General features: G+C 55.5%; 2 protein-coding genes across 7 annotated transcripts in view; one reads left to right on the top strand and one right to left on the bottom strand.

Annotated features, from left to right (window-relative positions):
• Positions 1-7,363, top strand: part of MRTFA (myocardin related transcription factor A) — a 192,814-nt gene extending 185,451 nt beyond the window's left edge. For 5 of the 6 annotated variants that reach the window (XM_088025383.1, XM_028115594.2, XM_028115588.2 and 2 more), the window contains 4 exons: positions 193-1,191; positions 2,027-2,188; positions 2,530-2,590; positions 5,852-7,363. In XM_088025383.1, the coding sequence (XP_087881509.1) occupies positions 193-1,191; positions 2,027-2,188; positions 2,530-2,590; positions 5,852-6,369 (1,740 nt within the window). In that variant the 3' untranslated portion in view covers positions 6,370-7,363. The remainder of the gene's footprint in view (positions 1-192; positions 1,192-2,026; positions 2,189-2,529; positions 2,591-5,851) is intronic. The other variant, XM_028115589.2, reaches the window with a different exon arrangement.
• An 11-nt stretch (positions 7,364-7,374) lies between these two features.
• SGSM3 (small G protein signaling modulator 3) overlaps positions 7,375-23,760 on the bottom strand; it is a 46,094-nt gene continuing 29,708 nt past the window's right edge. Inside the window, exons 2-22 of the mRNA XM_028115598.2 lie at positions 17,532-17,652; positions 16,974-17,059; positions 16,441-16,507; positions 14,068-14,276; positions 13,878-13,985; positions 12,872-13,015; positions 12,467-12,662; positions 11,979-12,124; positions 11,488-11,712; positions 11,040-11,094; positions 10,710-10,837; positions 10,437-10,592; positions 10,255-10,309; positions 10,027-10,076; positions 9,737-9,889; positions 9,501-9,571; positions 9,337-9,385; positions 9,174-9,259; positions 8,393-8,515; positions 8,258-8,318; positions 7,375-8,017 (exon numbers count right to left, since the gene is read on the bottom strand). Coding sequence (XP_027971399.1) covers positions 7,937-8,017; positions 8,258-8,318; positions 8,393-8,515; positions 9,174-9,259; positions 9,337-9,385; positions 9,501-9,571; positions 9,737-9,889; positions 10,027-10,076; positions 10,255-10,309; positions 10,437-10,592; positions 10,710-10,837; positions 11,040-11,094; positions 11,488-11,712; positions 11,979-12,124; positions 12,467-12,662; positions 12,872-13,015; positions 13,878-13,985; positions 14,068-14,276; positions 16,441-16,507; positions 16,974-17,059; positions 17,532-17,538 — 2,256 coding nt within the window. The 5' untranslated portion in view covers positions 17,539-17,652 and the 3' untranslated portion in view covers positions 7,375-7,936. The remainder of the gene's footprint in view (positions 8,018-8,257; positions 8,319-8,392; positions 8,516-9,173; positions 9,260-9,336; positions 9,386-9,500; positions 9,572-9,736; positions 9,890-10,026; positions 10,077-10,254; positions 10,310-10,436; positions 10,593-10,709; positions 10,838-11,039; positions 11,095-11,487; positions 11,713-11,978; positions 12,125-12,466; positions 12,663-12,871; positions 13,016-13,877; positions 13,986-14,067; positions 14,277-16,440; positions 16,508-16,973; positions 17,060-17,531; positions 17,653-23,760) is intronic.

Genomic DNA, 23,760 nt, shown 5'->3' with positions numbered 1-23,760 from the left:
CGGCACACACGTCCCACCCTCCAGGGCTGTGGGAAGGTCAGGGGCTCGTGGATCTCAAGGACCAGTGGGATCCAGATGGTTGAAGCCTAACGAACAAAGATCTCATCCTTCCCACCTCCCTGACTGCCCTCTTGCCTAGACCCAGTTCTCTCTGCTGTCCTGGCCCACCCCTGACTCTCTGCCCCCTTGCAGGTGGCAGAGCTGAAGCAGGAGCTAAAGCTGCGGTCACTGCCCGTCTCAGGCACCAAGACAGACCTGATCGAGCGTCTGCGTGCATACCAAGAACAAGTCAGCCCTGCCCCAGGAGCCCCCAAGGGCCCTGCTGCCCCCTCCATCCTGCCCAAGGCTGGGGAGGTGGTGGTCGCCTTCCCAGCTGCCCGGCTAAGCACAGGGCCTGCCCTGGTGGCAGCAGGCCTGGCCCCAGCTGAGGTGGTGGTGGCCACGGTGACCAGTAACGGAGTGGTGAAATTTGGCAGCACGGGCTCTACACCCCCCGTGTCTCCCACCCCCTCAGAGCGTTCACTGCTCAGCACGGGCGATGAGAATTCCACACCTGGGGACACCTTTGGCGAGATGGTGACATCGCCACTGACCCAGCTCACCCTGCAGGCCTCGCCATTACAGATTCTTGTGAAGGAGGAGGGCCCCCGGGCCGGATCCTGCTGCCTGAGCCCTGGGGTACGGGCCGAGCTCGAGGGGCGTGACAAGGACCAGATGCTGCAGGAAAAGGACAAGCAAATCGAAGAGCTGACCCGCATGCTGCGCCAGAAACAGCAGCTCGTGGAGTGGCTGAGGTTGCAGCTGGAGCAAGAGAAGCGGGCCCAGCAGCCGGCCCCGGCCCCCCTCGGCACCCCAGTCAAGCAGGAAAACAGCTTCTCCAGCTGCCAGCTGAGCCGGCAGCCCCCGGATCCTGCTCACCCCTTCAGCCCCAGCCTGGCGGCCCCCACTGCCCACCACGCAGACACTCGTCCCCTGGTGCCCCCAGCCGTGGTAGTGAAGCAGGAAGCCACGCTGCCGGAGCCTGAGCCAGTCCCCGCTCCCCAGCTGCTTCTGGGCCCTCAGGGCCCCAGCCTCATCAAAGGGGTCACGCCTCCCACCCTCATCACTGACTCCACAGGGACCCACCTTGTCCTCACCGTGACCAATAAGAATGCAGACGGCCCCAGCCTGGCCAGCGGGAGCCCCGAGCAGGTACCTGGGTGTGGGAGTGGCTGGGGCCGCAGGAGAGCGTGAGGAAACTAAGGGTGACAGTCCCGTTTACCAGACACCCCCACGGCTGGGCAGGTTGTGCTCGCTTCCTTTAAATTTCCACTCAGTCCTCTGAAACGAGGGATGGCCATCCCCATGTCACCATGGGGAGGTACTAGGACTTGGGAAGATTAAGGGAGCTGCCAAAGACGCCACAGCTCTGAGGGCAGAGCCGTCAGGGACCGCCCGTCTCTGTACCCGGGCGGAGGGCCCCCCTGAGCAGCCTGCACCCAGGCTTGCCTCTGCTCCGTGGGGGTGGGACAGGCCCCGGTGAGGGTCGGGGAAGCCCCCTACCTGGGAGAGGCAGCTGTGCCCCCCACCCCCAAGCCGTCATTGGCAGCTGGCTCCCTGCTGGTGCCACCCTCACAGCCCAGACCTCCAGCCAGCCTGGTCCACAGGTGAGGCTGCTTTAGGCTTTGTGTGACCTCTCAGCCCTGCAGAGCTTGGGGCTGGAGGAGGGGACAGTGGACAGTGACAGGAACCGGGCCCCTCAGGATGGGAGGCCAGGGCCCCTGAGCAGCCTCCAGCAGAAAGGGAAAAGACGGGAATCAGCCCAGAGCCCCACCCTCTGCAGTGTCAGAGGTCAGGCAGGGCCTCCCCCATCCCCTATCCCTTCTTCCCCAATGGCTTCTGTGCAAGCTTCCTAAAAGCCAATGCAGCAGCAGGTTGTCCTGTGTCCCAGAAGGTAGGTTCCTCCTGCCTTGCCTTCCTGGAATGTGCTGGGCCCCGGGCCTGCTTCCCTCATCCCAACCACCGGTTCTCTTACCATTCTGTCCAGCCCTTGTCCCAGCCTGGTTCTCCAGCCCCTGGCCCACCAGCCCAGATGGACCTAGAGCACCCATCACAGCCCCTCTTTGGGACCCCTACTTCTATGCTGAAGAAGGAGCCGCCTGGCTATGAGGAAGCCGTGAGCCAGCAGCCCAGACAGCAGGTGAAGAAGGTAGACCGGGGCCCGGCCAGGGTGGGCGTTTGCCTAGGTGCTGGGCTGGACTCCCACAGTCCCCCCGACCAAGCCAACTGGAAGATAGGGGCAGAGGAGGCCTTGCAGGGCCAGCGAGGTGGGGGGGTGTTGTGTGGATGGAGGGGGCATTATGGGCAGACTGGCCAGAGCCTGGCCAGACAGAGGAGTGAGCTCTGGGAGCCTGAGCCCAGGCCGGTGGGCTCTGCAGGTCTGGCTGCCGACTCAAGGGTGGAAGGAAGGGGCTCTGCCCTGAGCTAGGCTAGAGGCCGCCTCCTGCTCTAGATTTTCATTCCCCCACCCCCCTGTTATTTGTCCTACAGGAGAATGGTTCCTCCAGCCAGCAGATGGATGACCTGTTTGACATTCTTATTCAGAGTGGAGGTAAAGCCCAGACTCCTGAGCTGACCCCCCCCCCCCCCCGCCAGCCTCCTTCTTGCCCCATAGGTTGTGTTCAGCCCTGGGGCGCTTGCTTGACTGATTTTTGTTTCGTTATGGAACACTTAAGGGGCTGACAGGCCTTGTAGTTTGGATGTAGCAACAGCGGAGACATATACCGTCTCCAGGGCTTGGACAAGGACACCGGTCAGGGGTGCAGCACCGGTCTGGGTAAAGCAGTGATTGCTTTACCCAGCACCCATTGCATGGTGGGCACTGTCACTGCGGCCTGGGGTGCAGTGATGAACGAAACAGAGATGTTCACCTTTGCAGTGTCTAGTGTGAGGAGATGAATGAATAGTAGACAGGTAGATTGTATCATGTGGGAGGAGTAAATATTATGGAAAGCTGGGGAGGGTCTCAAGTGTGTGGGGGCATTTGGGTTGACCTTGTTGGGCTCCCTGGGGGGCACCTGTGGGGCCAGATGTGCTGGAGGGGCGGTGTGGGCACAGGAGGGAGAGGAGTCGCAGATCGGGGCAGATCATGAGGCCTCATGGGTGCATGGCGGAAGGGCTCAGACTCTGGGTGAAGTTGAGTGGAGGGTTGTTCCAGCTGGAAGGGCAGGAGCTGGGAGGCCACTGTGGGAGTCCAGGGGGCCCGGGCCAGCCTGTAGCAGGGAGGCGGAGAAGGACCCGAGTCTCGGTGTATTTTAGAGAGCCAGTCGATTACCTGATGGATTGGGCATGTGATGTGGCGAGACAATAGGACGACAGCCATGGATGTTCCCAAGGGTTCGGCCTGAGTGACCCGGATGCAGCTGCAAGACTGCCAGGGGGAGCCCCAGGGGGTGCGTTGGGGATGCGTTGGGGATGCGTTCGTGCAGCCTCAGGCTGGTATGTCCTGAGACAGCCAAGCAGGGGCATCACGTGAAGGCAGGCAGGGGATTGTTGGCATCTAGATGGACATTTGGAGATTGGGTGAGCAGAGAGGAGGATGAGGCATAGTCCAGGGGCATAAGCAGATGATGCTCAGCAGTGGGCAGAGAGTGGGAGGGTGCCCTCAAGACCATGAAGTCCTAAAGTCCAGGGCTGTCACTGGGCGGCCAGGGGAGACAGTGACCAAGATCTGGTCACGAGATTAGCACTGTGACTGGCCACTGGTGACCTCAGCCAGGGTGCTGCAGTGGGACCCTGGGCAAGGGCCCCGGGGCTGTAGGAGTCAGCAAGTCCGGATAGCTCTCTGCAGAGGGTTTCCTGCAAAGCGAGCAAGGAGCCAGCCTGTTTGCACGCTGGTGGCGGAGGTCCCTGGGTGCGGGGCGGGGCTCAGCGTCAGGTAGGAGCCGGGGCATTTCCCTGATGGCAGCAGCCGAGAAGGCAGGGTGTGTGGAAGTTCTCTGAGCGCTTTACTGATGGTGATAGGGAGAGGGTTAGCAAGATGGTACAGGTTAAGTGACAGCTCAGCTGTGGAATCGTACACTTTAAAAATGGTGACTTTTATGGGCACCTGGCTGGCTCAGTCCATGGAACATGTGACTCTTGATCTTGGGGTTGTGAGTTCGAACCCCATGTAGGGTGTAGGGATCATTTATTTTTTTTAAAGATTTTAAGTAAATAAAATGGATTTTATCTCAAAAAGAAACCCCGCAGAGTGTAAGAGCTGATGTTACTGTCAAGGTCAGATTCTGACCTTAGCGAGGCTCTGCGTATTCTGAGTCTGGGATCTGAGGCACATTTCTAAGAAGCACAGGGGGCACTGAGGCTACTGGGCTGGGCAGTGTTCGTGGGCTGTCGGAGAGGCTGGTCTGGAGCCCGGGGGAGAGGCCTGGTGCAGATTTGGGGAGTTCGTGGTGTCCAGACAGGACCCCAAACTGGGAGGGCTTAGGCTTCCTGGAAAAGGAGATGATGCCAGAAGCAGAGAGGGAGCAGGCCAGGCCTTGAGCGCTAGCAGTGAAGACATGGCAGAGAAAGGGAGCTGGGGGGTGCTGTCCGTCTGCCCCCCCGAGGAACACAGAACTGGGCACAGATGCCCCGGGAAGGCATTTGAATGGGGGTGGGCATCTGGGGAGACCAAGCTTGGTGAGATGGGCAGGCGTGTCAGGCTGGGAGAGCAGGAGTGCCAGGGAGCAAGCCTGGTTGGTTTCTGCATATATTTTTTTTTTATTGTGGTTAAATACACATAAAATTTGCCATTCTGGTAATTTTAAAATGTATAAACTCGGTAGCATTAAATACATTCAGTGTTGTGCAGCCATCACCACCATCCGTCTGTGGAATGTTTCCGTCATCCTGGACTGACACTTGGGTCCTGGTAGGCAGGAACTCCCTCCCCCAGCCCCAGGGAACCTCTGTTTTTCTCTCTGCTCTGCATTTGCCTGCTCTAGGGACCTCATGCCAGTGGAATCCTCTAGTACCTGTCCTTTGGTTTCTGGCTTACTTCACATAGCACAGTGCCCTCAAGGTTCATCCGTGTTGTAGCCGGTCATCAGAGTTTCCTGCCTTTTTATGGCCGCGTGAGATCCCACTGTAGGGACAGAGTACCTTGTGCCTATCTGCTCACCCACGAGGGACACTTGAGCGGTGTCCCGCTTGGGCTGTCGTACGTAATGGTGCTGTGAGCGCTGACGCACTCGCATGTGCTGGGATCCCTGCACGTCTTCCACAGCGGCTGCACCGTGTTTGTTCCCACCAGCCATGCACAAGGGCTCCCATCTCTCTACAGCCTCACCGACACTTACTACTAGCCATCCTACTGAGTGTGAGGTGGTGTTCCTTTGTGAGTTTGATTTGCACTTCCCTAAATACTAATGAGGTTGAGCATCTTCTCTTGTCCTTATGGGTCATTTGCAGATCTTTTATTGGAGAAACAGTGGAGTCCTTTGCCCTTTTTCCCTGTTGGGTTTTGTTAAGTTGGAGCTCTTTAGTCTGGACGTGAACCATCAGATCCAAGGTGTGCGGACATTTCCTCCCACTCTGTGGGTTGTCTTTGCTCTTGATGGTGTCCTTTGGTGCACAAAACTTAAAAATTTTTATACGATACAGTTAATGTATTTTTATTTTTGTTGTCTGTGTTTTTGGTGCAACCGAGAAATCATTACTGAATCCAGTGAAGATTTGCCCGTCTTCCTCTAAGGGTTCTGTGGTTTCAGCTCCCAAATTGAGGTCTCTGACCTATTTGGAGTTAACTTTTTGTATGTGGTGTAAAGTAGGGCCAGCCTCAGGTCCTTTTCAGGCCTGGTTCCTGACATCCATTCACTTTGTTGTTCGCCAGAAATCTCAGCAGATTTCAAGGAGCCACCACCTTCCCTGCCAGAGAAAGAGAAGCCCCCCTCGATGGCAACTTGCGGGTCACCCCTGGCCACGCCATCTCCGCCCTCTGCTGAGCTCCCCCAGGCGCCGCCGCCTCCCTCGGGCTCTCCCGTCCTCCCTGGGCGCCTAGAGGACTTCCTGGAGAGCAGCACAGGACTGCCCCTGCTGACAGGCGGGCACGAGGGGCCAGAACCCCTGTCCCTCATCGATGACCTCCACAGCCAGATGCTGAGCAGCTCTGCCATCCTGGACCACCCCCCCTCACCCATGGACACCTCGGAATTGCACTTTGCCCCTGAGCCCAGCAGTGTGGGCCTGGACCTGGCTGATGGCCACCTGGACAGCATGGACTGGCTGGAGCTGTCATCGGGCGGCCCCGTGCTCAGCCTGGCCCCGCTCAGCACCACCGCGCCCAGCCTCTTCTCCACGGACTTCCTTGACGGTCATGACTTGCAACTCCACTGGGATTCCTGCTTGTAGCTCTCGGGCTGCAGGGATGGGACGGGAGGGGCTGGAAGCTGCGGAGCCTCGGGAACTCCTGGGAGCTCCGCGCGCTCGGCCTGATCCCGCCTCCGTGTGGTCCTGAGTCCTGACAATCACAGGCTCTGCTTTCCCCTCCCTGGGAGGCTGGAGCAGGCCATGTCGCCACCTGGCTCAGGCTCACCAAGGAGAGGAGCCGCCCAGGAGCAGCTTTGGTCTCAGCCTAGAGTTCAGGAGGCCTGGACGGGCCAGGGCCATTCTATTGACCTCCTTTTGTGAGGTCGGAGGTGTAGTCTGGCTGCAGTTTGCTCAGGCAGGCGAGGCCTGGGGCGGATCTCCTCCTTCTCTCCTCCCCCCACCCCCCACCCCCCACGAGGGAAGAAACTAGCTGGGCCTCTACCTCCCCGTTCCCCGTGATGCCAACCCCAGGGTCCCAGGCTTCCTGGGACAGGAGCCCCTTGCCATTTTAGTGTCTTGGTGTTGTGTAACCTTTAGTGGCTGGTGGCAAACGGTTTCTGTACAGGTGTATATCTCTATATTCTATATCGCCATACATATGTATACATCTATTTTGGGGGCTGGGAGGTGGATTAGCGCTCCTTCCCATCCTGTGCACACTATAGAAGGGCCTGGAGACCACCGCTCCTGGGGTTGGGTGCAGCTCACCTCAGCCCCATCACGCGTGTTTGACATGTAGACACCCTGCCACAGCCTGTGCCCTGCTCCGTACTAGTGCCACGAGGGCAGAGGTGCTTCCCGGCCCCCCCCCCCGCCCCCCACATTCCGTCCCACTGCCTCACTGCAGCCGCGGTGGCCCTGGGACAGGAGGGGGTGTCAGCCCTCAAGCTGTAGCCGCCTCTTGCCCTGGGGCCCAGCCTCCCTTCTGGCCTGTCACTCTCGTTAACAGGGAATTAGGGATGGAGTCACCAAACCAGTGCTGGGACAGAGGTCGGGAAGCTGTGTGGACTTTTTAAAATAAAAACAAAAACACTGATTTTGGTCCATTTTTGTTCAGTCCATGGAAGAGGCGGGTGGTAGGGCTGGGTCCTAGGCTTCCTAGACCATCCAGAAAGGACAGAACCTTGGACATACAGCTCTATGGCCCCGGCTGGACAGAAGACGGGAGGTGCTTTCCCAAGGACACGATTTATTGACAAGCCAAAGAGCCTGTGGCCACCCCCCTCCCCTTCCTGAGCACGAACGGACAGAACAGAGATGGTGCTCCACCTCCTCACGAGGTTTTGGTTGGTACAAACTGCAATTGGGGCCCCGGCAGAGCACTCCCCTAGGCACGGGGAGAAGCCGGCTCGGCCCCACCTGCTGCTTCTGCTGCCCACTGTTCTCTAGTGACATCCCGGGCATTCCAGGTGGTGTCCCCGTTCACCGTGCCATGGGGCCTGGCCAGAGCTCCAGTGTCGCTTTCCCTTGACACCCCCGCCCCAGCTTGGGATGGGCCCGGGCCACCTCCGACCCCATCCCCAAGCAGGCCCGAGCCTGGCCAGGACTGTGCTCTTCTTGCTTGAGGAAGGGGCTGCTCGGTAGTCAGCAGGTCGGGGGAGGCCGAGCATCACCCGTCTATGTCCCAGCTGAACAGGTGGTGCTTCACTAGCATGTCCTGAACACCCTCCTTCAGCGGCTTCTTCTCCTCCTGCACAGGGGGGACAGCCTCTGTCGGGGGCAGCACAGCGGGGGGGGGGGGGGGGCGGTGCAGGATCACACGGCAAGGAAGCCCGAGGTGGCAGGGGCCAGAGCAGCTCGTGGGCTGCGTGATGCCGACACTCGGGGTCCCCACAGGCCCTGCCTGAGCCACCCACGAGGTGTCTGGGGTGGCCTGCCCCACCAGCGGGAAGGCGGGCCGCAGGGCCGAGAGCCAAGCCCAACCACGCACCTCTCTCTTCACAGGAAGTTCCCAGTCCTGGGAGAGGCTGAAGGCGAAGCAGCAGAGGACGCTGGAGGTGAGGAAGGGAGCGGTCAACTCTGCCCACACCGACCCCACCCCGGGGCCACTGGGCAGGGGACTCACCGGAGCTCACATTTGATCTGGACCCAGCCAGGGCTGCGCAGGAAGGACCAGGGCTGGTACCACTTCTCCACAGTAGGCAGGCTGGAGCAGAGCACCTCGAGCCACAGGTGCAAGACCTGCTCGCTGGGGACAGGTGGGAAAGAGTGGGCTGCCCCACCCCCAGCGCCTCTCCCCCCACTTGGTGACCGCACCTTCGCTCTCCGCCAGTGTCTGCACAGCGGCCTAGCTCCGGCTCCTCCCCACCGGGAGGCACTTGGGCCCACTGTCCCCACGGCCCCAGCTCTTTCCTCTCTGTGTCTGAGACTCGGCTACCACCTGCTGCAGCCAGGGGCCTTAGCCCTGCTGGTCAGTCCAGGAGGGGAAGCCCACAGCCATGTTAGGAGCTAGTCTCCTGGAGGCTGTCCCCTCCACTGGGTGGCAAATGCAGAAAGCAGACTCACGCTGGCCCGGGTCTGGGCCTCACAGATGCCCAAGCTCCCTTCGAGCCGGCGCCCCCTCCCTAGTTGGTTGTGGTGGCATCATTCCTGGTGACCCCCCTCACCCAGCACCTTGCTAAAATCTCTACCTCACAAAACCCGCGAGTGCCTTCCCCAGCCCACAGAACGACGGCCGGTCTTGTACTGGAGGAAGGCTTTTGGGAGTCACCCTTGCCGCCTTGTCTGTCCAGGTCCCAAGCCCAGAAGGCTCAGCTCACGGGCACCCCGCTGCCCCACAGAGCCACAGCCCAGGCTACCACCCATCTGGACTGTCACTGGCCCACAGTGGGCAGAGAGATACTCACTTGAGCCCCACACAGATGAGGGACCGGAGCTTGACGTCCATTTGTGCGTGTGCAGCATCATGGGTCACGTTCACGGACTGCACAGCCTGGAAGGGCCCAGTTGTCACTCGGGGGGCTCCAGCTGCCAACCCAGGAGGCCTGCCCCACCCCCCACCCCACTTACCCGGTAGAGCAGCTCCTCCGGGGTCAGGACTTTGCCATCCTCGTCCAACCTGAGGGAGGGATCAAAGCTGCCGGTGCTGCCCTAGTAAGCGCGGCTCGGGCTGTGCCCCCCTCCCCCACGGGGACAGCCAGCAGGACCCGGGGCATGGGGTTGGCGCCTGTTACCTGTACGTCTTACACAGCACCAGGCGCGAATACACGGAGTCAAAGTCTCTCTCTACCTCCCGGCCTGCTGCCTGGGGGTCAAGGTGAGTGTAAGGGACGACGGAAGGTACCGGGCCAAAGCCACGGGGTCCAACTGAGCGCATGCTGTCACCCCGTGAGCTCCTGCGTCGGCTCTGCAGGGCCCAGAAGCTCAAGGAAAAGGATGGTGGGGGACGTGGGTCCAGCCATTGACTTACCTCCTCGATAAACAACCATGGGTGGCAGGCACCCCCGAGCAGGGAGGGCTTCTTCAGCCCATGTTCAAACAGGGCCTTGAGAGCCGGGCAGAGGGTCCCTCGAACGAGGTCCGTGACCCCCTCCGTCACAGCGTCGTCCCCCGCGATGGAGTACTGATGGTGGGGGACAGAGTCTGAGAGGGGCCGGCCGCGCCCTCCCCGCCCCCACAGCCACTGCCACAAGCCAGCAGGTGCGGAGGGCAGGCGGCGGCGGCTCCCAGGGGCAGCCGTGCCTTGTGCTCCCCCCTTACCTCTTTACTCCGTTCGTCCAGGACTTCCACAAACTTGGCTGGAAACCAGCCTGTGGGAGAAGCAGGGCCCCGTGAGGAGCGGGGGCGGGGGCCGGCGTCCCCACACCTCCCGCCGGTAAGGGTGTAAGGCCGGTGTGTTGGCAGCCTTGCTGGCTGAGCAGGCCCAGCTCCCGAGGCCAGAGGGCTCCCGGGCTCCCGGCCCGCCCCTCCGCCGGACGGAGGCCTCACCTCTCAGGCCGTTCAGCTCCCCGACCCAGCAGTGCTCGTCCTTCTGGGAGATGATCTGCACGGTCCGCCGGCGGAGAGGAGGAAGCAGAGCTTTGGCTGCCCAGGCCCTGTGCCTGCGGCCGGGCGGCGGGGGGGTGGGGAGGGGGGACCGCCCAGGGGTGCCTGCTCCGAGCCCCACGCACCGTGATGATGTCGTTCCTGCGGAAGCCCAGCTCATCGTCGTCATGCCGCTCGAAGTCCAGCAGGGCCTTGGCCCGGCGCCGGTGGCCTCGTGAGCACGCCACGTAGTTCTCGTGGTCCCGCTGGTGGCTCTCCATGCTGTAGTCCGGGCTCAGCTCCTGCCCAAGGGGCAGAAAGGCCCGCTCAAGGGGGGGGGAGGTGCCTCCTGGCCAGGGCTTTGGCACCTCACGACGAGGCTGGGGAGCCAGGGCCCCCAGATTGAGCCCACAACTCACCACGCTACAGTTTTTGGGGTCTGTGCACTGGAAATGGCGTGCGACGCGCAGGATGGCTTCCCGGAGGTCAGCTACCAGTTCTGTCTGCTTGATGTTCTTGGCCTTGAGTGCCTCCAGGTCGTCCTCCCCTAGGAGCCCCAGAAAACTATGGCAGCCACGGCCCCCTCCAGCCCCCCAGGAAGCTGAGGGTCCATGCCGGGGTCTGAGGACGGACTCCCCCCCCCCCCCCCGCCCCGCCAGCCAGGGCAGGGAGCGCTGTGAGCCAGGACCCCCTGGCAGGGAAGGGGCCACTGAACCCAGCCCGGCACCGGCTGCCACAGCAGTTCTCACCAAAGAGCAGGGAGGTGATGCCAGACTTCCTCCGCTGGGTCCTGCGACGCACGACCTGCAGGCAGGGAGCAGGTCAGTGGCGGCCAGTGGGGGGGTGGCGGGCGCCCCAGCACTGGAGGAAGCTAAGGGAGCTCCTCCTGGGGCCAGCGTCTCATGCCAACTCCTCTGAAATGTCCTCTGCGGCCGGCTCTGAGCATCGGAAATGTGGTGGGTTCAAAGCCGGGTGTGTCCTACACCCACACAGGGCAGGTCACAGCAGAGATGAACAGAAGGCCGGGGCAGCGGGTCCTCGCACAGCTGTGGTCTGACTGGGCCGGGGGCCAGGCCAGGGAGGGGGCAGCGGAGCAAGGAAGGGCTGGAGGGTTCCCCACAGCCCCTCTCACTTTGGGCTTCCTCGGGGAGCCCCCACCCTCTGGGTGAGGTGGGGACTCCTCCCTCATGGGCCCACCTGCGAGAGGTTGGTGGTGGCACTGGTCCCCAGGAGCTGGCCCTGGTCTGCAATGAGGTAGGCCAGGTGCTTGCGGCGCTGCGTCTCCACAGCCACGTCCGTGAGGGAGCCGGCCAGCCGCATGGCCTCCCCCAGCAGCAGCTCCGCGTCAGCGATCTGTGAAGGTATGTCTGACAGCGTGTTGAAGATGGAGGCCGAATTCTCGGACTGGATCAGCTCCTCCTCCTGGGCCATGCGAGGCAAGGAGTAGGGGGAGGGGGCATCACTGCCAAACGCCAGGCCTGCAAGCGGACCCTGATCACCGTCCTCGGGCACTTGTGGCCTCCCTGGATGAGCAAGCCGAGCACAAGGAGTCCCGGGCCCCAGGGGGCCCCACCCCACCGTGGGCCTCTGAGGAGGGGCCGGTGGTCAGGCCACACGATGCTGAAGGCGGAACCCCACGGCAGCCCCCCCAGGGGAGGGGACCCAGGTGGGACAGGGCCCCAGCAGACCTTGAGCCGCAGCATGCCCAGCGTGGTCTGGAACAGCACCAGGGAGCCCTCGTAGAAAAACAGGTCCCAGAGGCGCAGCAGCAGCTTGATGTGCACCACGCTGGCGAAGGCCGTGAGGAACCAGTGCAGCGTGATGAGGGACAGCTCTGCAGATACAGACCGGAGCCTTTGGGGCCAGAACTAGGGACAGCCAGCATGGCGCAGCCTGAAAGAGGGGGCCTGGGGAGAAGGGGGAGTGTCGCTCCCAAAGAGCAGCAAGTGGCCTCGCCTGCTCCAGGAGGAGGGAGGAGACAGGCCGTCAGGGAACATCAGGGGAACAGGAGCACCACCAAGACTGCGTGTGCTGCTGATTCAGGGCTTGGCCCCTTCCTCCCAACACAGCTGCCCTGGCCCCTGCTGGGTCCAGAGGCCTCAGACCTGCAGCATCTGAGCCGGAGTCGCAGGACCTCCCTGACCCTAAAGAAGAGGGTGGGTGCTGGCCCCCTCACCAATGTCATGCTCCTGGAGCAGCTTGTCCAAGCGGGGCAGGTACTGGACGATGAGGTGGCGCAGGACCCGCTGGTCTGTCTGGACGCCCAGCAGAGTGGTGCTGAAGTAGGAGGCAGGGAGCAGGTCCTCGATGATGGCGCACATCATCCAGAAAGCATCCTCCTCCTCTAGGAACAGCAGGAGGCAGGCAGCCACCTGGCCAGGGCAAGGGGACAGGGGGCCAGTACCCAGGTCTCCATGTGAATTAGAAGAGGTACCCCCCCCCCACCCCCCGCAGGTCACCTCATAGACCGCATGCTCTCCTCAGGGGTGGAACCAACATATGTGGCAGGCCCAGCCCTCCGGGGGGGTTCCCACCCCTCGCCCCGCCCCCCATCCTACTGCCCCTTCTGGGCTGTGCTCACCATGCCTGTGCCCTGGCAGTAGCCAATCTCTGGGTAGAGCCAGGCCAGGGCGCGGAGAACCCTGCGCAGGCGGGGCACCCCGACGCTGCCCACGTTGGCGAAGCAGGCGTTGCTGGGCATGGTGCGGAGCAGGTCCTTCTCAATCTGCCAGCAGCCCACCCACAACAAGCCCCCGTGAGACACAGCCGCAGGCCTGGAGGCCCACACCACCCTCCACGCTGGTGACACCTGAGGCACCCCTGGGAGGGAAGCTGGGGGGCCCCTGTGTGGGACAAACCCCAGGCAGGTGTTTCACCCAGGAATGAGTATTCCTAATGCTCTGGGTCAAAGTTTACCCTCCTTCCTTCAGGACTAGAGCTCAGCTGCTTTGTAGCTGATTCCATCTGATTCACCAGGGAATTTAGAAAAATAAAATTACAGATCCCAGAGCCTCAAGCCAGAGCTACAGAATTTAGAATCTCTGGAATGAGGCCTGGAAATCTGTATTTAAAATCTCCAGGTAGGGCGCCTGGGTGGCTCAGTTGTTAAGCGTCTGCCTTTGGCTCAGGTCATGATCCCAGGGTCCTGGGATCGAGTCCCACATCGGGCTCCCTGCTCAGCGGGAAGCCTGCTTCTCCCTCTCCCACTCCCCCTGCTTGTGTTCCCTCTCTCGCTGTGTCTCTCTCTGTCAAATAAATAAATAAAATCTTTAAAAAATAAATAAATAAATAAATAAATAAAAATAAAATCTCCAGGTAACGTGCTCCCCCAGGTTTGGTGATCCTTTTGACAATTGTCCCTGCTGCCTACAGAGGGCCCAGGGAGCGCAGGCTTATTCCAGACATGTGTCTGTGAGTGTAAGGGCTACCACACGGCTACCTGCTCTCCCGGGCCACCCCTGCCAAGGAGAGACCAACAAGGGCGGCTTCCTGTAACCCAGGCAGCTCACTGCCCTCCTGCAGGCCCACACACGGTTTCTGACCAGAAAGTGCTTTCTGAAGGGCCCCCAGTGCTGGCCCAGCCTCACCTGTTTGGCAGCAATGGTCTCATCGTTGGAGCTGTTCTTCACCACCTCTCGGTAGGACAGCTCAGAATTCCTCTTCTTCTGCAGGGCCCCGGAGAGCCGCATCCACAGCTGCAGGAGGGAGCCGCCATGAGCTTTCAGTGGGACCCGAACCCTCCCCCTCTGCGCTGCGGCCCCTCCCTCGCAGCCTCACCTGTGGCCTCATGCTGTGTGGGATGCCGGCCAGCACCAGGGAGCGAAGCTTCTCCGAGCGGGGCAGAGAGACAGCAACCTTGTCCCAGGTGAGATCCCCCACGTCGTGGTTATGGGTGAACTCCAGGTGGGCCTGCCACCGCAGCCTCTGTGGAGGGTCCTCCAACAGAGACACACCTGGCAGCCTGCTGCAGCTGGGGTTGGCACCGTCTGCCACGAGAGAGCCGGGAGACGCAGTGGTCAGCGGGGGCAGGCGTGGCCTTTAGGCCCGGTGCCCAGATCTCACCACTGAAATACAGAGCCACCTCTGCAACAGCTTCCCCTGGCTCCAGCCGCACATCCCGCAGACATACCAACGAGCAAACGCAAGCTCTTGAGTTTCTGCCCCAAACCTGCCCCTGCCCAGTCCCTCCCAGGTCCACAGACCCACCTCCGCTCTCCAGAGACTCAGAAGGCCCTCTGGCTCCCCCTCCATCCGTCCCCCACGTTCAGCCCCCAGGCAAGCCCTGCTGGCAGGTCCCACCACTCTTACCACCTCCCACTGCGGCCCTTGACCAAGCCATCAGCTCCCACCGGGGTCACCGTACAGCCGTCTCACTCGCTTGTCTGCACCCCTGCCCCTCAAAGGCATCCACCCAGCAGCAGCAGGGCCCCATCTCAGACACGAGTCAGACCACGTCACTCGGCTCACTCCGCCAAGAAGCCTGACAAGGCTCCGTGACCGCGCCCTCTCAGCCGGGCTCCTCCACCCTTGTCACCTACTGCTCTCCTACTGCTCCCTCGGCTCCAGCTACTCCTCACCAAATCCCCTCCCCGCTCAGGGCCTCGGCCTGGATTACTCCCTTCCGCCAGCTGTGCTCACTGCCTCGCTTCCTCCTAGTCTCCATCCAAACGTCTCCCCTGTGAGAGGCCTCCCCCTTTGGTCACCCTGCACACAGTCCACCTCCCCTCTTCTCCACAGCTCCAAATTTTTTCATAGCTCTTCTTGCTCCCGGCGTATATTTGTTTGTTCATAGCCTGGTAATTCCAGAAGGCCAAGACCACTTTCAGGTTTGCTCAAGGCACTGGGGATGCAGCAGTGGAGAGCGCACAACCCACAGACAGCCCCTGAGATGCTGGCGTGAACTCCGACAGTGCTCTTGTGACCACCAGGCAACCTCAGGGCACATGAGCCTCACACAGATCGTCCCCTGACTCATGCGAAAGCCATGTCCGCAGCCTCAGCTTTGCAAAACTTCACCTTTGGTGAATTTACATGCAGTAAAATGCACAAATTTTAAGTGTACAGTTTGGTGAGTATCAGTAAATAAATGTCTAAATGTCATCCCCATCAAGACAATATTTCGGAGCACCTGGGTGGCTCAGTTGGTTAAGCGACTGCCTTCGGCTCACGTCACGATCCTGGAGTCCCGGGATCGAGTCCCACCTCGGGCTCCCTGCTCAGCGGGGAGTCTGCTTCTCCCTCTGACCACCCCCATGCTCTCCTTCTCTCTCATAATCTCTCTCTCTCAAATAAATAAAATCTTAAAAAAAAAAAAAGGATAGAGAACATTCCCATTATGCTAGAAAGTTCCCTCTGTTCCTCACAGGCCCAGCTTTTTAACTTCCAAGTATCTGCCTACAAACCAGGGAGCAAGGAAAACTTACATCAGAACTGGAATATGAGTGACCTGAAGAGGGCCAGTTTCAGCCCATTAAAATCTTCTAGTCATAGTTACATCCTGGTGACAGGGTGTCCTGGGTTCGGGCAGACAGCTTTCCCAACAGCCCACTTGGAAACCAGCAGGTGTATTTGGAGTAGAAAACAATGGAAATGGCCTGGAGGCCCACTTACAGAAGAGTGGTTATAAAGTATTATGATCAATCCCTTATAAAGGCATATTATGCAGCCACTGATAAATATGCTTTTAAAGAGGTCTTAACTGACAGAAGAAATGCTCATGGTAAATAATGTTAAGAGACATAAGAGCAATATAAAAATATATAGATAACATGTTAGTTATGAAAAATACACACACACACATACACACAGAGCCAGGAAAAGAACAAGCTGAAATGTCAGCAATTATCTTTAGGTTGTGGGATTATGGATTAATTTGTTTTAATCTTTATACTTCTCTGTATTTTTCGACTTCACTACAATAAAATTATTGCTATTATTGTCATATGAAGATCACTAAAATTAACCTAAATTTTAAAGAAATCAGAGGTTTCTGTATACTGAGAACTGCCTCTGAGGGTGATACTGTTACGTCAGTTCAGGAGCAGGTGAAACCCCCCGAGCCCAGGTCACAGCGGCACAATGGAGAGTTGCTGGAGCTGGAGTCCTCCCCACAGACAGCAGCAAGATTACACACCAGGGGCTCCAGCTTACCTTCCTTGTCCACGCGGAAACCAAACTCATCGTAGCAGAACTCTGGTTGTTCCGCTGACTCTTCCTTCTAGAACCAGGATTAGGAAAAGTCAGTTGTGTGGCCACCAATCTGGGACCACAGATTCTGGAAGATGCCACCCACATTGCTGCCTGCTGGAATTCCAATGGCCTTCAAGACTCAGATCAAAGGCCACCCCCTTCCTTGAAGCTTCTGTGGTCATCCCTCAGCCAAAGCGGCCACCGCCTTCTCGAACTGGCCCAGCATTTTCCTTGTTCTCCTCAGAGGTCAAAGATAATAAGATCAAGGCAAGAAACAGATTTTATGCATTTCTGTGTCTTGATAATACTGAGCACACAGTGCCGAATACTTTTCCTCCAACCTCATGACTAATTCCCAGAGGACGTGGAGCTAAGATGCCAACTCTGATGGTGGCTTCTGAGCCCAAGTGAACACAGTGGGGTGGCTACCCACCCCCAGGAAGTCTAAAGCAGTGGGTTCCCTTTGGTGCCAAAGTCTGGGCACAAAGCTGTACCTGCGTGTACTTGGCCAAGATCTCCTGGGGCCACATGCTCGGAGTCAGGGCTGAGAAGGGGCCACTGGCAGAAGGTATGTGGTTTCCTAAAATCAAGGAGGACCAGGAATAGGAAATTAAGAAAATGCAGAGCATTCAGGGGCAGAATTCAAGGTGGGACATCCCCCACTCCCCCCCCAAAAAGGGCCTCAGCAGAAAAGGGACTGCACCATTGAAAGTGGGATGGATGGGGGAGGGGAAGAGACCTAAAAACGAGCAACTTTCTGGAGGAAGGAGAAGAAAAAAAGCACGTTACAAAACATAACCAAATCTCGTCTCCTTGCTTCTTCCCCCATCCAGTGTGAGGATTTGCAGGCTGGAGGGAGGGAGTCACAGAACCTGCAGATCTGAGCCATGAAAAGTTGTGGTAACCCTGGATTCCCGGTAGGAGGACCTCCTCCTTTCTCACACTCTTATCCTCAAAGGTCTGCCCTGCTTCCACTCCACGGATGGGAGGGTGATCCCTCCCCTCTTTCAGACAGCCTTTCACCCATTTCCAGCCCAGGGCCTGCCTCCCACCTGACATTGTGTGGAGAGGCGGGGCAAGTCTTCTGCAAATCCACACTTAGAAGGCTTCCTAGCCTATTATTTTACAGCTGGAAAGGCTCCTCAGGCTTCATCTGGTCCAGAAACATCTGCCCTGGTAGGAGAGCGGAGGGGAAAGTCATTATAACGCAGCCCCTCTCCTGGGAGTAGTGTGATTTTGCTGGCCAAGGGGCAGTGAGAAGGAAGAGCCACACTTGAAAGAAACGCCTCCTATTCTGAACATTTCGTCTGGGAGAGGATACATGAAACACTCTGGAGAAGCTACAAAACTGATGTTAACAGCTCTGTAAGCCAAGGGGGTGCCCACTCAGTTCTATTATTAAAGGAGAGAATCGTACATACAGGCTTCCTGATGCCCTAGGCTCAGGCAAATGCTTCTTTAAAAGGAAAAAAAAACGGCCAAACCTCCGTAAATAGGTTTCCCTGAGCTAGAATCTTTGAGGAGCCATTTAGCAGAATACAACTTAGCCTCTGAGTCAATATCTCGAATTCCCCTCAACACTGACATTTTCCCCTTCACCAAACCATCCGCTCTACCACATTCTCCACTAGCCTTATAGCTGGGAAACCAGGAGGTCACAATCTAAGCCAGATCTCTCCTGTTGCCACTGAAATTCCTGCCTCCCTCCCTTTTTTTGTCCTCTCAAAAAATGAGAACTCAACAAAAAGACAAAATGGGCAAAAGATCTGCATATACATTTCTCCAAAGAGATATAAATGGCCAATGAGCAGGTAAAAAGATTATTCATCAGGGAAATGCAAACTGAAACCTCAATGAGGTACCATTTCACGCCCACTAAGATGGCCATAATCAAAAAGACCGTAAGTGTGGACAAGGACATGGAGAAAGTAGAACCCTTATATTGCTGGTGGTGTGTGAAATATAAAATGGAGAAGCTGCTGTTGAGAACAGTCTGGCAGTTTGTCAAAAAGGTAAACATGGGAGTTCCCATATGACCCAGTAATTCCACTCCTGTAGTTACTCACCCAAGAGGAACGAAAGCATGTCCATCCACCCAGAAACTTATACACGACGTTCATAGCAGCGTTATTCATTTTAGCCAAAAAGGAGAAACAAGCCAACTGATGAGTGGATATACAAAATGTCTGGACCATCCATACAGTGGAACGTTATTCAGCCATAAACAGGAGCGAAGTACTGATACATGTGGCTCTATCAATGGACCCTGAGAACGTTATGCTCAGTGAAAGACGCCACCCACAAGAGGGTGAATACTGTATGATTCCATTTAAGTGAAATGTCCAAAAGAGGCAAATCCATGGGTAGAAAGTAGGCTAGTGGCTGCCAAGAGTTGGGGGAGATGGGACTGCAGAGTGACCATTAATAGGGTTTCCATTCGGGGGAGATGAAAAATGTTCTAGAATGGGATGGTGGTGATAGTTGCACAACAGTATGAAATACTAAAACCACTGAACTGCACACTTTAAATAAAAATGGTGAATTTTATAGCATGTGAATTATGGCTATAATTTAAAAAGGAAAAAGCCATCAATTGGGGTGTCCTCTAACTCTCTAACTTCTCATTTCTAACCTGTTCCTAGTAGATATAGAAAGAATCTGTTACTACCTGAGCTTCAACAGAAATGCAGTTTTTGGAGCAGTTTCCTCAGCTTTTTCTGAATAGTTGGAAATTCCAACTATGGAATGAAAGGCTTAGACTCCGTGAAAGAAACAAGAGGTGGCTGAAATATTTTAGGACAAGCTGCCTTCCAGTTTTTGAAATCATGTTCCTCCAGATCCGGACCTAAAGAAACGTCTTCTCCTGCCATTTTTTAGGGGGTTGCTGCTGTTCTGGCCCACAGCAGTGCCTCACCTCCACGCCCTCTGCCACAGAATTCTGGTAGACCAGAAGAGTCAGGTGACTGACAAGGAAGCAAAAAAGGAAAATCAAAGGGAGCTTTGGGAAAACATCACCCTATGGACCCTTAACCTGAGCATAGGTTCATAGTGGGCACATGAAAAAAAAATCCCCGTTCTCTTTAAAGACACATTTGCAAATTTGGGGGCAAAAGAGTCATCTTGTAGCTCATAAGGGCAGCTCAGCTGGTCACCAACCTCCACTCCTGCCTCAGACACAGCCCAACCATGCCATATTTGGCCTAAATGCCCATCAGGGAGGCCCTGCTGCCCAACTGGGAGAGCTGCTCCCTCCTGCTTCCAGACAAGAACCACTGAGAGCCAGATGGCAGGATCCACTTCCCTAACAGGTCGGCCATCCTAGGCTTGTCCGTTCTGAGTAAGGATAATAATGAAAACAGAATGTCTTCCTGGCACCTGGGTGGCTCAGTGGTTAAGTGTCTGACTCTTGATTTCGGCACAAGGTCATGATGTCAGGGTCGTGGGATTGAGCCCCGCGTGGGGCTCTGTGCTCAGTGGGAAGTCTGCTTGAGGATTCTCTCCCTCTGCCCCTTCCCCTACTTGCACGCGTGCATGCGCTCTCTAATAAATAAATCTTAAAAAAACAAAAACAGAATGTCTTCCTTCAGTATAACAGATATGTAGGGCCAGGTTTGAATGGAAATTTCATGCTGGATGGAGCAATACCTATTTTTACATTAAAGGGAATGAACTAGAAGTTTTAAAATCACGTCATCATTCAATTCTTATAACACATTTTGAAGTAGATACTTCTATTCATTATACAGAAGAAAATAAGCCTAGAAAAGACCCATGTATAGTTTTCCAAATAGACTCCAACAACGTACCCTCCTCCAAAACCATGCTACCTCCCCATCCTGCCTGGTGAACTGATGTCACACAGCCAACAGTTGGATCATCACCAGTGTCCTCATCACTGACGCCACAGAGGGAGTGATCTGGCTGTTTCTCCCGGAGGGACAGAGTGTGAAGGAGGCAGGCGTTGCTGCCAGCGGAGGAAATGAGCTGTCTCTGGCAGTGGAGAACTGAGGGGACCAAGGAGACAATTCTCATCTTAGCTTGCCTCCCGCTCAGACTCACTCAACGAACGTTCACAGAGTGCCACCACAGTCCAGGCACGGTTCTGAGGGCTGAGATGCAACAGTGAAAACTCAGAAGTCCCAGGTGTTACATTAGAGAATCAGACAACAAGCATAAAAACAGCTGAGTCAGATCACGATAACTACAGTACTATAAGAAAAATAAAGAAGATAAAAGTAGAGAGTACAGAAGAGAGGGTTATGTGTAATAAAGTGGTCAGGAAAAGCCCTCTGAAGGTAAGGTGGCATCTGAAGCAAAGACCAAAACAGAAGGAAGTGAGCAATTGAGTCACGTGGCTATCTGAGGGAAAAGGGATCCAGGCAGAAGGAATAGCGAGTGCAAAGCCTTTGAGGCAGGAACATATCTGGAAGGCTGGAACAGCAGCAAGGTGGCCGGTGGATTGGGAACGGGGACAGCGAGAGCAAACTCGGGGGGCAGACGCCGCAGGAGTCATGGCGGGCCTGGTCGTTGTGTGCAGACTTTGGATCTTATTCTCAGTGAGGTGGGCATCACAGCAGGGTTCTGAGCAGAGGTGAACCTGAATCTGACTTAGGTTTTAAAAGCTCTCGCACTGTGCAGAGAAGGCTGCAAGCAGGAGGCTTGCCGGGGACGCCGGTGGGAATGACACCGGCTTTGCTACTGTGGGACCAGCAAGAAATGGTCAGATTCTGGATATAGTTTAAAGAGTCTCTGCAATAATGTATCTTTGCCACATCTCCCACCGACTGCTCTGAGTCTCCGCGTTCCCAGGAGGAGCCGGATATGATACTGCTAAGCTGGGCGGGCAGGTTTTTCCTGCCTCTGGTCGCTATGGAAACCTTCCTGAAAGCAGCCATCTGGAAGCTGGTAAAAGCAGCTAAGGAGTTAGCCACGTCACCAGCTGCCCTGCTGTTGTCACAGGGGTACTGGGAGGCAAACTTTTGAAAACCAGGATCAACACAAGCAACTCTGAGGTGCTACAAAAGGAATTTTTTAAATGAAATTTACATGCCTAAAGGTATCTTTTTACTCTGTCTCCAGTATATTTCTCCCTCGTCTGCCAATCTTACGATTTCCTGTAAGACAAATTCTGTTCACAAAGCAAAGATTGTCAGATGTCGCTGTAAATCTGTATGTGTTGGGAAGGGGGGGTGCTCATTCTTGATATAGATCAAGGAGATTTTATCCTTCATCCACTCTTGACCTACTATTCTAATTTTCTTGACAATACTGAAGGTTTGTCACAAGTATTCCAAAAGGGCTGAGATCCTAGAGACTGTTTTTCTCTGTGAGAAAATGACAGGACACAGAAAACTATTACTAACTAACTGGGAGCGAGAAGTACAAAGCCAGGGAAGTCCCAAGAAAGGCTGGAGTAAGATGATAATGGAGCTACTATAAATGCTTTAAAAATTAAAATCTTGGGGCATGTGGTTGGCTCTGTCGGTTAAGTGTCCAACTCTTGATCTCAGCTCAGGTCTTGATCTCAGGGTTGTGAGTTCAAGTCCAACTGGCTGGGTGTGGAGCCTACTTAAAAAAAAATTACAATCTTAAAGACCTAAATATGAAATCTGAAGCCATAAAACTCCTAGAAGAAAACACAGGCAGTAATTTCTTTGAAATTGGCCTTAGCAACATTTTTGTAGATAGGTCCTCTGAGGCAAGGGAAACAAAAGCAAAAATAGAACTATTGGGACTATACAAAATAAAAAGCCTCTGCACGAGGTAAGAAACCATCAATAAAACGAAAAGACAACCTACTGAATGGGAGCAGACATCTGCAAATGATATATCCGATAGAGGGTTGGTATCCAAAATATATAAAGAACTTACACAACTCAACACCAAAAAACCACACATAATTTGATTAAGAAATGGGCAGAGGACCTGAAAAGTTTTCCAAATATGACATATAAATGGCTGGCTAACAGACAAAAAAAAGATGCTCCACATCACTCATCATCAGGGAAATGCAAATCAAAAACCACAATGAGATATCACCTTACATCTATCTGAATGGGCAGAATCAAAAAGACAAGAAAAACAAGTGTTGGCGAGGATGTGGAGAAAAAGGAATCCTTGTGCAGTGTTGGTATGAATGCAAACTGGTATAGTCACCATGGAAAACAGTATGGAAGTTCCTCAAAAAGTTAAAAATAGAAATACTATATGATCCACTAATCACACTACTGGGTATTTATCCATAAAAAACAAAAAATCTCATTTGAAAAGATATATGCACCCCTATATTTACTGCATTATTTACAATAGCCAAGATAGGGAAGCAACTCAGCTGTCCATTGATAGATGAATGGATAAAGACGACGTGCTGTTCACCCACAGACATATGCAGGTGCACGTGCGTGTGCGTGCGTGCATGCACGCGTGCGCGCACACACACAAATGGAATACTACTCAGCCATAAGAAGGATGAGATCTTGCCATCTGTGACAGCATGGATGAACCTAGAGGGTATTATGCTAAGTGAAACTAGAGAAAGACAAATACAACATGATTTCACTTTTGTGTGGACTCCAAAAAATAAAACAAGGAAAACCACAGAAAGCAAAAACAGACCTATAAATACGGAGAACAAATCAATGGTTGCCAGAGGTGAGGAGGGTGAGGGGGTGGGCAAAATTGGGGAAGAGCACTGGGAGATACTGGCTTCCAGCTATGGAATGAATAAGTCATGGAAATAAAAAGTACAGCATGAGGAATATAATTAATGGTATTGCAACAGCTTTGTATGAGGACAGATGGTAGCCACACTTGTGGTGACAGACTTGTCAAATCACTATTATACACTTGAAACCAATATAACATTGTGTGGAACTATACTGCAATTAGAAAAAGCTTCACAATCACTCTTTCCTCTGATGACCCCTTTCTCCCAAGCTCCAGAATACTATTTCCAGTTATTTCCTATGGTCAACATTATCTTTCTGAAATGCAAACCTGATCCCTGATCTCCTGCTTATTAACTCATGCCCAGAATAAGGGCCATATTCTCTAACAATACAAGGCCCTATTATGACCTGGTTCTAGCCCTCTCTCACCATCCCCACCTCTACCTTACTCTACAGTGATGCTGGCCCATCCTATCAGCTGCCCAAATGTCTCCATTCTTAGTCTCTAATGGTCTTCTTATCTGTCAGGTAGACTCTTATTCATGCTGACTCAAATGAAACAACACCTTGTCATAGAAAGAAGCCTTCTACACTAGCCTGCCTCCAAGATGGC

Source organism: Eumetopias jubatus, unplaced genomic scaffold (assembly GCF_037043125.1).
Source record: "Eumetopias jubatus isolate StellerSeaLion01/CBP00866 unplaced genomic scaffold, mEumJub1_p1.0 scaffold_8, whole genome shotgun sequence".
NCBI classification, from domain to species: domain Eukaryota; kingdom Metazoa; phylum Chordata; class Mammalia; order Carnivora; family Otariidae; genus Eumetopias; species Eumetopias jubatus.
This window is presented reverse-complemented; position numbering and strand designations above follow the sequence as displayed.